Source organism: Ranitomeya imitator, chromosome 2, assembly GCF_032444005.1.
Source record: "Ranitomeya imitator isolate aRanImi1 chromosome 2, aRanImi1.pri, whole genome shotgun sequence".
NCBI lineage: Eukaryota > Metazoa > Chordata > Amphibia > Anura > Dendrobatidae > Ranitomeya > Ranitomeya imitator.
In genome coordinates this window covers 449,493,936-449,509,626 of record NC_091283.1, presented here as the reverse complement: position 1 = coordinate 449,509,626, position 15,691 = coordinate 449,493,936, and the positions used below count along the sequence as shown (strand labels likewise).

The window sequence follows — 15,691 nt, the reverse complement described above, 5'->3', positions numbered from 1 at the left end:
GAATGAAAAAATAACCTTTAACCATGCCAAAGGAGTTGAAAAGAAAAGTCTTGAGTGAGGAAAAGAAGGGCTCAATTCTGGCTTTACAAGCAGAGGGACACAGTGAGCGTCATGTGCCTCCATCCTTAAAATTTCTGAGATGGCAGTCCATTACATCAAGGTCAAGCAGCAGACATTGGGGATAACAAAGCTACAGACCAACAGAGGGAGAAAACTACTCTCCACTGACCGGGATGGCCGTCATCTTATTCGAATGTCATTCAGCAACTGCAGGATGACATCAAGTGACCTACAAAAGGAATCACAAATGGCAGCTGGGGTGAAGTGCACAGCAAGAACAGTTCATAACAGGCTCCAAGAGGCAGGACTCAACTCATGTAAAGCTAGAAAAAAGCCTTTCATCAGTGAGAAGCAAAGGAGAGCCAGGCTGAAGTTTGCCAAAGACCATAAGAATTGAACCATAGGACTGGAGTAAGGTAATCTTCTCTGATGAATTTAATTTTCAGCTTTCCCAAAACCTGGTCATCTAATGGTTAGACAGAGACCTGGAGAGGTGTACAAGCCACAGTGTCTTGCAGCCACTGTGAAATTTGGTGGAGGATCAGTGTTGATCAGGGGATGCTTCAGCAAGGCTGGAATTAGGCAGGTTGTACTTTGCGAAAGATGTATGAATCAAGCCGCATACAAGGTTATCCTGGAAAAACAGTTGATTTCTTCTGCTCAGGCAATGTTCCTCAAATCTGAGGACTGGTTTTTGCAGCAGGACAATGCGCCATGCCACACAGCTAGGTCATTCAAGGTGTGGATGAAGGACCACCACATCAAATCCCTGTCATGCCCAGCCCAATCTCCAGACCTGAACCCCATTGAAAACCTCTGTAATGTAATCAAGAGGAAGATGGATAGTGACAAGCCATCAAACAAAGAAGAAGTGCTTACATTTTTGTACCAGGAGTGGCATAAGGTCACCCAAAAGTAGTGTGAAAGACTGGTGGAAAGCATGCCAAGACGCATGAAAGCTGTGATTAAAAATCATGGTTATTCCACAAAATATTGATTTCTGAACTCTTCCAGAGTTAAAACATTAGTATTGTTGTTTCTAAATGATTATGAACTTGTTTTTTTTGCATTATTTGACGTCTGCAAGCAATGCATTTTTTTTTTGTTATTTTGACCAATTCTCATTTTCACAAAATAAATACAAAATGTATTGCTTGGAACTTCGGAGACATGTCAGTAGTTTATAGAATAAAAGAGCAATTTACATTTTACTCATAAATATACCTATAAAGAGAAAAATCAGGCAAATTGAAAATGTTGCACTGGTCTTAATTTTTGCCAGAGCTGTATATATCCTCCATCCTGGAATGTCTTCCATTTGGGCCCATCCTGGTATATTTATACATCTCCTATCTCGGCTCATCCTGGTATATATGTCACCCATCCTTTTATATATGTCTCCCATTCTGGTGTATACAGTTAGGTCCATATATATTTGGACAGAGACAACATTTTTCTCATTTTGGTTATAGACATTACAATGAATTTTAAACAAAACAATTCAGATGCAGTTGAAGTTCAGACTTTCAGCTTTCATTTGAGGGTATCCACATTAAAATTGGATGAAGGGTTTAGGAGTTTCAGCTCCTTAACATATGCCACCCTGTTTTTAAAGGGACCAAAAGTATTTGGACGGATTCAATAATTGTAAATAAAATGTTCAGTTTTAGTACTTGGTTGAAAACCCTGTGTTGGCAATGACTGCCTGAAGTCTTGAACTCATGGACATCACCAGACGCTGTGTTTCCTCCTTTTTGATGCTCTGCCAGGCCTTCACTGCGGTGGTTTTCAGTTGCTGTTTGTTTGTGGGCCTTTCTGTCTGAAGTTTAGTCTTTAACAAGTGAAATGCGTGCTCAATTGGGTTGAGATCAGGTGACTGACTTGGCCATTCAAGAATATTCCACTTCTTTGCTTTAATAAACTCCTGGGTGGCTTTGGCTTTATGTTTTGGGTCATTGTCCATCTGTAGTATGAAATGACGACCAATCAGTTTGGCTGCATTTGGCTGGATCTGAGCACACAGTATGTCTCTGAATACCTCAGAATTCATGCGGCTGCTTCTGTCCTGTGTCACATCATCAATAAACACTAGTGACCCAGTGCCCCTGGCAGCCATGCATGTCCAAGCCATCACACTGCCTCCGCCGTGTTTTACAGATAATGTGGTATGCTTTGGATCATGAGCTGTACCATGCCTTCACCATACTTTTCTCTTTCCATCATTCTGGTAGAGGTTGATCTTGGTTTCATCTGTCCGAAGAATGTTCTTCCAGAACTGTGCTGGCTTTTTAGATGTTTTTTAGCAAAGTCCAGTCTAGCCTTTTTCTTCTTGATGCTTATGAGTGGCTTGCACCATGCAGTGAACCCTCTGTATTTACTTTCATGCAGTCTTCTCTTTATGGTAGATTTGGATATTGATACACCGACCTCCTGGAGAGTGTTGTTCACTTGGTTGGCTGTTGTGAAGGGGTTTCTCTTCACCCTGGAGATTATTCTGCCATCATCCACCACTGTTGTCTTCCGTGGGCGCCCAGGTCTTTTTGCATTGATGAGTTCACCAGTGCTTTCTTTCTTTCTCAGGATGTACCAAACTGTAGATTTTGCCACTCCTAATATTGTAGCAATTTCTCGGATGTTTTTTTTCTGCTTTCGCAGCTTAAGGATGGCTTGTTTCACCTGCATGGAGAGCTCCTTTGACCACATGTTTACTTCACAGCAAAACCTTCCAAATGCAAGCACCACACCTCAAATCAACTCCAGGCCTTTTATCTGCTTAATTGAGAATGACATAACGAAGGGATTGCCCACACCTGTCCATGAAATAGCCTTGGAATCAATTGTCCAATTACTTTTGGTCCCTTTAAAAACAGGGTGGCACATGTTAAGGAGCTGAAACTCCTAAACCCTTCAACCAATTTTAATGTGGATACCCTCAAATGAAAGCTAAAAGTCTGAACTTCAACTGCATCTGAATCGTTTTGTTTAAAATTCATTGTGGTAATGTCTATAACCAAAATTAGAAAAATGTTGTCTCTGTCCAAATATATATGGACCTAACTGTATGTTCCCTGTTCAGTCGCTGTTCTCTAACGCATAGAAAATAAATAATTCTACTCACTTTCCCTCCTGCTCCCTCACCTTGCAGAGTTTTCTTTTAAAGCCGACAGCTGATTTCACTGCGTAAGAGACGGGTGGCGCATGACGTCACTGCCATGTGCCCCCCAATCACAGGTACGCCAACGTCAGCTGGCATCTGACTGGCTGGTGGCGTGTATTGCAGCTCAGGGACCCGGGGGTCTGTGCACGGAAATACACTTCAGCTGAATGTGCAGCCCGCTGTGGTCTGCGGCACAGATCCTATTGCAATCTCTGCAATCACGATCGTTATGCCCCTGACTATAAAAGTCTCCTTAAAGGGAACCTGTCACCCCGTTTTTTCAAGAAGAGCTAAAAATAGCGTTAAATAGGGGCAGAGCTGGGCTTTACATTAGTGTATTTTGGAGCCTTTATTCCCCACCTATGCTGCCGAAATACCTTTGTAAAGTCGCCGTTTTGGGCTGTCACTCACGCTGGTCAGGTCATATGGGCGTGGTGACAGCGCTGTTTCTCCCCCAGATCTCCTTGGTGGCGTAGTGGTGTGCGCATGTCCAAGTGGCGAATCCACTGCGCAGCTTCAAGGAAAATGGCTGAATAGCGCAGATCACGCTATTTTCCTTGAAGCTGCGCAGTGGATTCGCCACTTGGACATGCGCACACCACTACGCCACCAAGGAGATCTGGGGGAGAAACAGCGCTGTCACCACGCCCATATGACCTGACCAGCGTGAGTGACAGCCCAAAACGGCGACTTTACAAAGGTATTTCGGCAGCATAGGTGGGGAATAAAGGCTCCAAAATACACTAATGTAAAGCCCAGCTCTGCCCCTATTTAACGCTATTTTTAGCTCTTCTTGAAAAAACGGGGTGACAGGTTCCCTTTAAGATGGCTGGACACTCTCCACAAGGAGAAACGTCCCCCCTTTTGGACACCATGCATATGTTAGAACATTCATCTCCTATGATACAATATACACGCACCTAGTGCCATCTAGAGACAGAGGTTGGGAGAGTCATAATAAGCATAAGAGAAAATAGTACACTGCCCTCTAGAGGACATAACTTGGTATGACATCATGAAATAAAATGGAACTCACATTTCACAATATTTTTTCCCTCGTTAAATAAATAACAGGGTATTGCAGATACCATGCATAAAAAGCATGCAGATATTTCCTTATGCTTAATATGACGTTACAGCAAGAGGAGAAAAAAAAAAAAAAAAAAAAACAATCGCAAGGGAACACTTCACCTTTTATCTTGGCCAGATCTTCAAGTTCTAAGTTTAAACCTGCAAAGAAAAGATCTTAGTTTTAGCAAGGTCGCCAATTTGCCATCACTGCAATAGGCAGTAATTGCACAGATTTCCTATGAAGGACCAAACTTCATACTACTGAAAGGGGGGTATTTTTTTAACTGAAGTTTTATTACATTTTCAAAAATAAGATTACAGAATGACAACATAAAATCTAAATATTAAAAATATATGCTGCATAAATTAACACCATCACCCCAAAGTTTGTTGTTACTTTCCTGACCAGGCCAAATTAAGGATTCTGACTTGCCACTTTAAAAAGGTAATAACTCTGGAACGCTTCAACGTATCCCACTGATTCCGAGAATGCTTTTTCGTGACACATTGTAATTTATATTGGTGGTAAATTTAGATTGATACGTTTTGTGTTTATCTGTGAACATATTGTAATTTTGACAAAAATTTGGAAAATGTAGCCATTTTCAAACTTTAAATTTTTATACCCTTAAATGAGTTAGTCATGCTTTACAAAATACTAAATAAATAACATTTCCCACATGTTTACTTTACATCAGCATCACTTCTGAAAGATATTTTTTTTGTTAGAAAAACTAGGAGTTAGTCATACCGGTAACGGTATTTCCAGGAGTCCATCATGACAGCACCACAGGAGGTTGCTCTTCATATCCTTGATAGGGACAGGAACACAGAAGAGGTTAAATAGCCCCTCCCCACCTCCACCCCTCAGTGATTTTACAAAGTACCACATCAGGATGGATACAACACAATTTTATTGAACTTCCTCTCTACATGTTCATATCACATATTAGACAAGAGTTCAAGGGGGGGCAAATAATGGGTGCTGTCATGATGGACTCCTGGAAATACCGTTACCGGTATGACTAACTCCTAGTTTCCAGGTCGTCCACATGACAGCACCACAGGAGAAATACCAAATAACTCCTATTAGGGCGGGATTACAGCTTGGAGGACTTTTCTCCCAAAGCTAGTCTGCTGCTTTGAGAGAACGTCCAGCTTGTAGTGCTTGCAAAAGGTATTTGAGCTAGACCAAGTTGCCGCCCGGCAAATTTGGTCCATGGATGCACCCGCACTCTCTGCCCATGAAGCAGATACTGCTCTCAGTGAGTGGGCTTTTAGGTGATCTGGAGGAGATTCACCGGCTGAAGTATACGCAGCGCAAATGGTAGATTTGATCCATCTAGCCAGAGTCGCTTTTGAGGCTTTTTTGCCTCTATTCTTCCCAGACATCTGGATAAAGAGATTTGAGTCAATTCTCCAGCTGTCTGTAAGTTTTAGATACTGCAATACTGTTCTCTTAACATCCAGGGAATGAAAAGAACGTTCTTTTTCGTTATTGTAGTTCTGGCAGAACGTAGGCAAAACTATTTCCTGGTTTCTGTGAAAGTCCGTCACAACTTTTGGAAGAAATGAAGGATCCAACTTTAAAACGATGCAATCTTCCTGTATCTTTAAGTATGGATCTGTTATGGACAGGGCTTGAATTTCGCCTATTCGCCTTGCTGTCGTTATTGCGACGAGGAAAACAGTCTTGAATGTCACAGATTTTAGGTCTGCCTGATCAAGTGGCTCGTATGGAGCTTTCCGTAGCTCATTTAGCACCAAAGTGAGGTTCCATGAGGGTACTGAGCTTCGTATTGTTGGTCTAAGACGTTGTGTAGCTTTGATGTATCTCATTATCCAGGGATGATTCGCTAATGGATAGTCATAAAAGGCAGTTAAAGCTGAGATTTGTACCTTTATCGTACTAGGTCTCAAGCCCATATCAAAACCTGTTTGGAGAAAATTTAGTATTTGAGGAATATCTGGTTGTTGGAGAACGGATATTGGAGTATTGGTCTGTGCACAAAATTTCTTCCAAATCTTCTGGTATACAGCCGAGGTCACCGGCTTTCTACTTTTTTTCATAGTTGAGATAACTGACTCACACAGTCCCTTTGATCTCAAGATCTCCCTTTCAAGATCCATGCTGAAAGTTGTAGCATCTTTAGATTTTGATGGACCAATGGTTCCAGTATTAGAAGATCCCGTCTCAGTGGTAGTAACACTGGGTCTTCCACCGCCATCCACTTCAGCAGAGGAAACCAGCTCCTCTTGGGCCAATATGGCACTATTAGGGTCACTACCGCTAGACTTTCCTGGATTTTCCTCAGAACTCTGGGAATTAGGGCTAGTGGCGGGAACGCGTATGCGAGTTCCATGTCCCAATGTTGAGCCAATGCATCTATGCCAGTTGGATTGTCTCTTGGATTTAGCGAAAAAAATTCTTTCGTTTTTGTATTGCTCCTTGAGGCGAATAAATCTATTTGTGGGGTGCCCCACTGTTGGATTAACTGAGTAAAAATTTCTTCGTTTAGAGACCATTCTGACGGCTGTACCTTCTCTCTGCTGAGAAAGTCCGCTATTTGGTTCTGTGAACCTTTTAGGTGTACTGCCGTGATGGACTTTACGGTATTTTCCGCCCAGGAGAATATTTCTTCTGCTAGTGCCTGAAGTGGACGGTGCCTTGGTCCTCCTTGATGTAGGAGAAAAGCTACCGTGGTCGAGTTGTCTGAGAAGACTCGGATGTGGTGTCCCTGAATCTCGTGTTGGCACTTTTTTAGTGCTTCCCAGACCGCTCTGAGTTCCCTGTAGTTGGAGGAACTGTCGCGTATCGATGGTGGCCATGTCCCCTGAAGGTATCGACCTTCTATGTGGGCTCCCCAGCCCCTTGAGCTTGCATCGGTGGTTATATTTATGCATGGAGATATTTTCCATGGTTTTCCTCTTTTGAGGTTTTTTATGTTGATCCACCATGAGAGGGACTGCTTTACCCTGCTGGGTAACCACATCCTGTTGTCTAGTGAATCTTTTCTTCCGTTCCATACCGAAAGAACTTCCCTTTGAAGCGTTCTGGAGTGAAACTGGCTTCACTGTACACTGGGAATGCATGAGGTCATCAGACCTAGAATCCTCATTGCTTTCCTGATAGAGATGTATTTCCATTTTTTTATTGATTGAAGTTCTTTTTTTATTGACCGTTGTTTTTGGTCTGGTAGGAAGGAGTATTCTAGTTCGGAATTTAGTAGTACCCCTAGAAATATCTTCTGCGTCTCTGGTTCGAGACTCGATTTTTTTGCATTTATTACCCACCCCAGACGTTTCAGGAGTGACGTGGTAATTTCTAAGGATTCTTCCATCTGTTGGGATGAATCTGCGATCAGCAACAGATCGTCCAGATATGGTGCGATGAGAACTTCCTTCTCTCTTAAGTAGGCCATGACCTCCGCCATGAGCTTCGTAAATATCCTTGGGGCAGAGGAGAGACCAAATGGTAGGCACTGAAACTGGAAATGAAGTATTTTCTTGTGGTTTCTTATTGCGAACCTGAGGAATTTTTGATCTGAGGGATGGATGGGAACATGATAGTAAGCATGTTTGAGATCTATCGTGCACATTACAGAGTTCTTTTTTATTAGCGGTGTAATTGATTTGAGAGATTCCATCTTGAAGCGTTTGTACGCCACCCATTTGTTTAATGGTTTTAAGTTTATTATTGTTCGGTAATCTCCGTTTGGTTTTCTTATGGAGAACAGACTGGAGTAATGCCCCTGAAAAAGTTGATGATGGGGTACCGGTATTATGACGTTTAATTCTAAGAGTTCCTGTATGTCTGTTATCAGCCTTTGATGTACTGCTGATGACTCTGTCTGTGTTACGCAGAATCTCTTGGGGGGTAGATGAGTAAACTCTATCCTGTAACCCTGTGCCACTGTCTGTAGAATCCACTGATTCTGAGTAATGTTCTGCCATCCTTCTTGGAAGTATTGTAGTCTCCCTCCTATATTGTTGGCGTCATTGTTTGCTGGGTCCTGTTGATTGGTCTCGAAAGGAACCTCTTCCTCTGCCTCCTTTAGGGTAGCTCCACCTACCGGACTTCCCCTTGCCTCTGTAGTCCTGTCTTGGGTGGGAGCGAGTTTTTCGAAAGAATTGCGGTTTCTTTGGCTTCTCCTCAGGGAAGCCTTTCTTCTTATCAGATGCTTTTTCAAGTAGCTCGTCAAGGACTGGACCAAAGACGTGAGAACCTGAGAATGGAATCGAACACAGCTTGTTCTTGGATTGGGTATCTCCCGTCCACGATCTCAGCCATAAGGCCCTTCTTGCTGCGTTTGACAGTGCATTATTCCGGGCAGCAAAGCGTACGGATTCCGCTGAAGCATCTGCCATGAAATCAGTCGCCATCTTTAAAACTGAAAAGGATTTAAGGATTTCTTCCCTTGGAGTTCTATTTTTAATATGACTCTCCAGCTCGTCCACCCAAAGACTCATGGACCTTGCTACAGAGGTAGCCGCTATATTCGTCTTCATAATGGCGGCTGACGATTCCCAGGCTTTCTTAAGAAGATCTTCTGACCTCTTATCCATTGGGTCTTTTAACCCTGACGAGTCCTCAAAGGGAATAGCCGTTTTCCTTGTGACTTTGGCCACAGGAATGTCGATCTTTGGAACCGACTCCCAGACTTTAGTTTCTTCTGGGTCAAAGGGAAGACGGTATTTGAAGTCTCTCGGGACTACTAATTTTTTTCCTACGTCTTCCCACTCTTCCATTATCATCGCAGTTATGTGATTGTTGACTGGAAAAACTCTATTCCTGCGAGTTCTCAGGCCCCCAAACATCTCGTCTTGAACCGATAGAGGCTCAGACGAGTCTTCTATTTTCATCGTGCTTCTTACTGCTTTTAGTAGTATATCCGTATTTTCGGATGAGAACAAGTATTTCTTCCGTTCTTCTGGAAGCACAGTAAATGTATTGTCCTCTTCATCCGAGCCCGGATCGGAATAACCTGAGACCTCTCCTTCTTCGGAACTCGCATCTATATCCCATCTAGGCCTTTTAGGCCGCGGAGACTGGGGTGGCACCATTGTAGACACTGTAGCTTGGACTTCGTCTCTAATCATGGATTTGATATTATCCAACAGCGAAGCCTGTTCGTCTTTAAGAAGTTTAGCGATGCATTTTTCGCATAATTTCTTCTTATATCCTTCTGGGAGTTAGATGCCCATTGTGCACCACCAAACAGTCCTTTTTTTAGTAGCTGACCTCTCGGGAATGTCCTTATCCTGAAAATGTAAAGGAGATCCCTGTAGCTACGGAACTAAAGTTCTGTAATGCATCCCATACCAAGTACTACTCACATGGTCCGTGGCTAGCTCTAAGGATTGGACGTCTGGGCGAGTAGCACCTTCCATCTTCCTGAGTCAAATGTGCTGTCAGATGTCCGTCATTAAGTAGTCAATCTTACCCAGCTTCAAGACATCTGATTCGTCCTCCTTCCGAGCTCAGCTGCTGGCCTCCACGGTGATTTCAGGTCCCCAGCTGTACTGCGCATGCGTCATCTGGAACGCACGCCGACCAGCCTGGGACCTTTCCTGGCGCATAGTCCGGATGCTGTTCCGGTCTTTGTTCTCCCCCCCGGCCTTCCCGCAGCTTCCCGGCGCCCCGGAAATGCCTTTGCGCTGCCGACCCCGGGAATCCGGCCACGCCCCCCGGAAGTAGTCACTCGACCGGAGCGCCGGACCGGAAGTCCCGGGTACAACGCCAGCACCGGCCGCACGTGGAGCCTGGGGGGAGCGCTCAGCACCGCCGCCGCAGCTGCTGTCTCAGAGCCCCTTGTAAGGGGATGAGGCAGTCTTATGGGGAGCACACAGCTCTACCCGGTCGCGGAGGGACCTCCGTCGGTATCCTGCGACCTCCGGATCCTCGCGGCCAGAGCCCCCTCCAGAAGGATGGGACCGCACACGGGAGCTCCTGCTCGACCGAAACCTGATTTCCTATCAGGTAAAATCTTGATCTTCCTGGAGATCTCTCTCCTGCGTCCGTCCCTGATAGGGACAGGAAAAACACTGAGGGGTGGAGGTGTGGAGGGGCTATTTAACCTCTTCTGTGTTCCTGTCCCTATCAAGGATATGAAGAGCAACCTCCTGTGGTGCTGTCATGTGGACGACCTGGAAATGAGAAATCGCTGGTCAACTTTTAACCCTTCTAACAAAATTTGCAAAACCATCTTTTTTAGGGACCATCTCACATTTGAAGTGACTTTGATGGCCTATATCACATACAATACACAAAGCCCTCCACAACCTGTCTCCTCCATACATCTGTGACCTCGTCTCCCGGTACTTACCTACACGCAATCTCCGATCCTCACAAGATCTCTTTCTGTACTCCCCTCTTATCTCCTCTTCCCACAATCGCATACAAGATTTCTATCGCGCATCACCCCTACTCTGGAACTCTCTACCACAACATAACAGACTCTCGCCTACCATCAAAACCTTCAAAAAGAGCCTGAAGACCCACCTCTTCTGACAAGCCTACAACCTGCAGTAACCACCAATCGGCCAAACCGCTGCATGACCAGCCCTACCCTCGCCTACTGTATTCTCACCCATCCCTTGTAGATTGTGAGCCCTCACGGGCAGGGTCCTCTCTCCTCCTGTACCAGTTGTGACTTGTACTGTTCAAGATTATTGTACCTGTCTTTATTATGTATACCACTCCTCACTTGTAAAGCGCCATGAAATAAATGGCGCTATAACAATAAATAATAATAATACAATACCAAAAAGTGACACCATTCTAAAAACTGCACCCCTCAAATTGCTCAAAACCACATTCACATAGTTTATTAACCCTTCAGGTGCCTCACATGAATTAAAGCAATATGGAAGGAAAACATTTACATTTTAACTTTTCACACAAATATGATCATTTTGCCCCAAATTTAGCATTTTGAAAAGGATAAGGGGAGAAAAGGGTCATACAACTTGTTGCGCAAGTAAGCTAAAGTCCCATATGTGGAGGAAAACTTGTTTGGGTGCATGTCAGGGCTTGGATAGGTAGGGGCGTCAATTGGACTCTGAAGTGCAATTTTGGCTGGCATAGATTGCGGATGCCATGCCACATTTGAAGAAGAGCAAGTGACAAACCAAAAACCGGTTTTTACGTACCGGTAATAGGATTTTACAGAGTCCACGACAGCACCCACAACGAGAGAGGGGATCCGCCCACCTTCCGGACAGGAACCTACAGGTTAAAAAGGGGCGGTCCCCCTCGCCCTCCAGTTTGTGTTCCAGAGTACAAGGGATACCGCCAATGAATCAGTACATGACAATATTATCTTAGACACTACTAAATACCACCACCTCTATAGAGTGATCCCTAAAGGCACACCTTCCAACAGAGTGCAAGAATAAGTAACTAAATACGGGGGGGGGGAGGGGGAATGTATGGGTGCTGTCGTGGACTCTGTAAAATCCTATTACCGGTACGTAAAAACCGGATTTCCTATCGCCACGACAGCACCCACAACGAGAGACTTTCAAAGATTATCTATTTGGGAGGGACCACAGCACTAAGTACTGAACGGCCAAACTGTAAGCTGGAATTGGCAGATAGATCAAGGCGATAGTGCTTATAAAAGGTGGAAGGTGATGACCAAGTTGCCGCCTTACATATCATTTCAATGGGGACATCTGCCTTCTCCGCCCAAGATGATGCCATAGCCCGAGTGGAATGCGCCCTGATGCCTTCTGGTGGTGTTACTCCCCTGGCAGAGTAAGCAAGACATATCGCTGCTCTAATCCATCTAGCGATAGAATTCTTCGTGACACTTGAACCCTTTTTTCGATTCTGGAAAGAAACAAACAAAACCCTACTCTGTCTCCAGCTTTGTGTCCTATTCAAGTATTCTAATATCGCCCTCTTTACATCCAGAGTATGATATTTTTTCTCCTTTTCTGAACCTGGATTTTCATAAAAAGATGGTAAATAAATCTCCTGACTTCTATGAAATTTATTTGCTACTTTTGGCAAGTATGCAGGATCAGGTTTTAAGACAATCTTATCCTGGAGAATTATTAGAGAGTGAGGATCTACTGATAACGCATGTATATCACTGACCCTCCTGGCAGATGTTAACGCTAAAAGTAGAGCTGTTTTTAAGGTTAAATTTTTTATCGAAATAGAATCCAACGGCTCGAAAGGAGGTTCAGTCAACGCCTCAAGCACCAAATTTAGATCCCAAGGGGGTAACCTTACAATATGGATTGGGTTAGAACGCTGACATGCCTTAATAAACCTAGCAACCCATCTATTACCAGCTATATCACTGTTATACAGAGCCCCTAAGGCTGAAACATGAACTCTCAGAGTATTGACTGCTAAACCCAATTCCCAGCCTTTCTGAAGGAATTCTAGAATAGCCGAAATCGGAGCTTTATTTCCTAATGGTTGCTGATAAAATGTAAGGAATTTTTTCCAAATTTTAGTGTAGATTTTTGTAGTGACCTCCTTCCTGCTTTTCAATAAGGTAGCTATTAAAGCATTGGAGAACCCCCTCTCCTTCAGAAGCTCCCTCTCAAGTTCCAAGCCGTTAAGTGAAGAGTCTCCAAATTTGGATGACGAAATGGACCTTGAGAAAGGAGTTCCGGAACCACTGGCAACACCCAGGGATCGGTCACAGACATTGTCCTGAGGAGAGAGAACCAAGGCCTCCTGGGCCAGAAGGGGGCAATTAAGATCACTCTGGCTCTTTCCTCCCGGATCTTTCTGAGAACTATCGGAATCAGACACATTGGGAGAAAGGCATATGCCAGCTGGAAGTCCCAACGGATACGAAGGGAATCCACTAAGAACAGTCGGTCTGCTATGTGTAATGATGCAAACTTCCTGACCTTCCTGTTCTCCCTCGTAGCAAAGAGATCTATTACCGGCAACCCCCAAAGACTGACTATCCGATCGAATATCTGTTTGTTTAAAGACCATTCCCCCTGACGAAGGGAATGGCGACTGAGATAGTCTGCCTCTATATTGAGTTCCACTTTTATATGAACTGCCGACAGGGAATGCAAGTGATTCTCGGCCAGGGACAATATCTGTGCTGTAGTGGTCATTAGGGATCGTGACCTTGTCCCCCCCTGATGATTGATGTAGGCCACCACAGTCATATTGTCGGTTTGTATTTGTACATGCGAATTTTTCAGGGATGGTAGTAAGTGAAGAAGAGCCTGATTGACCGCAGCAAGCTCTCTCAAATTTGAGGAATTCTGGGATTCTTGGATCGACCATCGCCCCTGGGTTAGAATGTCTCCCATATGGGCCCCCCAACCGAACGGACTGGAGTCTGTTGTAACTACGTTGTCCGGAGTGATGGTCCATAGAACTCCCTTTGATAAATGTGCTAGATTGAGCCACCATCTCAGATCGTGAAGAGTGGCGGGTGATAGACTGAACTTTCTGCTTAGAGAACCCCGAAGATCTTTCTCTGCTTGAAGAACTTCGTATTGAAGCATTCGAGTATGAGCCTGAGCCCATCTCACCGCCGGTATACACGCAGTCAATGATCCTAGTAGAGACATTGCGTCTCTTAAACATAAGTTTGGAACTTTCCTTACGGCCATGATCTTCCGAATGATCTTCTGCTTCTTCTCTTCTGGTAGAAAGGATGACTGATTTTCTGAGTCTAGAAGAACTCCTAGGAACATTTGACATCTTGTAGGTTCTAGTTTTGACTTTTCCCTGTTGATTATCCATCCGAGTTTCTGTAGGGATGATATTATGGCATTTACCCTAGCCGTACACTGAGCAATTGAATTCCCGACTATTAAAAAATCATCTAGATAAGGCACTACAAGGGTTTCTCTTTCCCTGATATGGGCCATTACTTCCGAAATAACCTTTGTAAAAACTCTAGGTGCCATGTACAGGCCAAAGGGCATTGCCAGAAATTGGAAATGTTTAATCTGATGGTTTACCCATACTGCCATCCTGAGGAATTGTTGGTGATTTCTGTGAACTGGAAGATGGTAGTATGCATCTTTTAGATCCAAGACCGACATGTAGCACCTAGGAAACAAAAGCTTAGTTGTTGATTTAATGGATTCCATCTTAAAAGCGTGGTACTGAAGATATTTATTTAATTTACGCAAATTTATGATAGTCCTCTAGGACTGCTCGGTGAGGCCGTTTCTTATCTTGTTCACCACTAAAGATTGTACCCTTGATAAAGACCTTTTTACGGTCGAAACGTTGGGAAAATCTCTCATTATACTTTGTTTCATGGCTGTGAACCCCCAGAATTAATGAATAAAATTGCATCATTGTGAATTGAAGACAAGACTTTTCTCACCTTTTTTAGGTGTGCTGGAGGTTGTTCTATTCTATTGACTTTATTTTTTTTCCTCCTAAGCACCTACTTGTATTGAGTGCAAAGTGATCCTGATTATTCATATAGTCCTCTAGGACCCATCAGGTTTGGAAATCAAAAATAGCGGAGAATAAAAACCCGACTTCTCCTGATGTTTTGGAACCTCTTCAATAACTCGCTTTGTAAGCAATTGTTGAATCTCTAATTCTAAGGCCTGTTGTTGGGCCGGAGAGTCCAGCGATGTTGTTACAAAGTGATCTGGGGGGATTCTCAAAAATTCTAATTTTAACCCTGACTCAACTACCCCCATTATCCAGGCACTAGAAGTTATTTTTTTCTATTCATCTGAGAAGAACCTCAGTCTCCCCCCTACTGGTAGATCTGTTCTATCTGTAGTTACGTCTACGTCTTGAGAAAGATGAAGGGTTCTTATAGTATCCACCTTTCTTCTTTTGATCCGATGTTTCCCAGTCACGATTATATCCCTGCTGGTCTGACTGAAATCTCCTGAAGGGCATGCGTCTCCGGAAGGCGTTCCTAAAAGTGGGATTAAATGTTTTAGGAAATCCCTTCTTTCTATCTTCTGCCTTTGCAAGGATGTCATCCAGCACCGGGCCGAATAGGTACTCACCCCTACACGGAATGGAGCACAACTTGGCTTTAGCCTGAGCATCCCCCTTCCAGGTCTTAAGCCATAGTGCCCGTCGGGCTGCATTTGAAAGACCCGCCGATCTTGCGGCCAATTTTAAGGAATCAATCGAAGCATCAGCTAGATAAGCCGCTCCTTCTCTGACCTAAGACAGGGAATTCAATAATTTATCCCTAGGTACTTTTGCTTTGAGATGTTCCTCCAGCTGAGTCACCCAGACCATAATTGATCTAGCAGTACAGGTGCCTGCGATTGCGGGTTTAAAGGCTCCAGATGATGACTCCCACAGCTTCTTAAGGAGCATGTCAGCCTTCCTATCTGAGGGATCCTTAAGGAGTCCTACATCCTCTAGTGGTAGCGAGGCTGTTTTTGAAGTAGAGGCCACTGCCGCATCTACTTTAGGAA

At 44.0% G+C, this 15,691-nt stretch overlaps 1 protein-coding gene across 6 annotated transcripts in view; it reads right to left on the bottom strand.

Moving 5' to 3' along the window:
* RTEL1 (regulator of telomere elongation helicase 1) overlaps positions 1-15,691 on the bottom strand; it is a 201,596-nt gene that overhangs the window by 148,846 nt on the left and 37,059 nt on the right. For all 6 annotated transcript variants that reach the window (XM_069751061.1, XM_069751063.1, XM_069751062.1 and 3 more), the window contains one exon: positions 4,409-4,447. In XM_069751061.1, the coding sequence (XP_069607162.1) occupies positions 4,409-4,447 (39 nt within the window). The remainder of the gene's footprint in view (positions 1-4,408; positions 4,448-15,691) is intronic.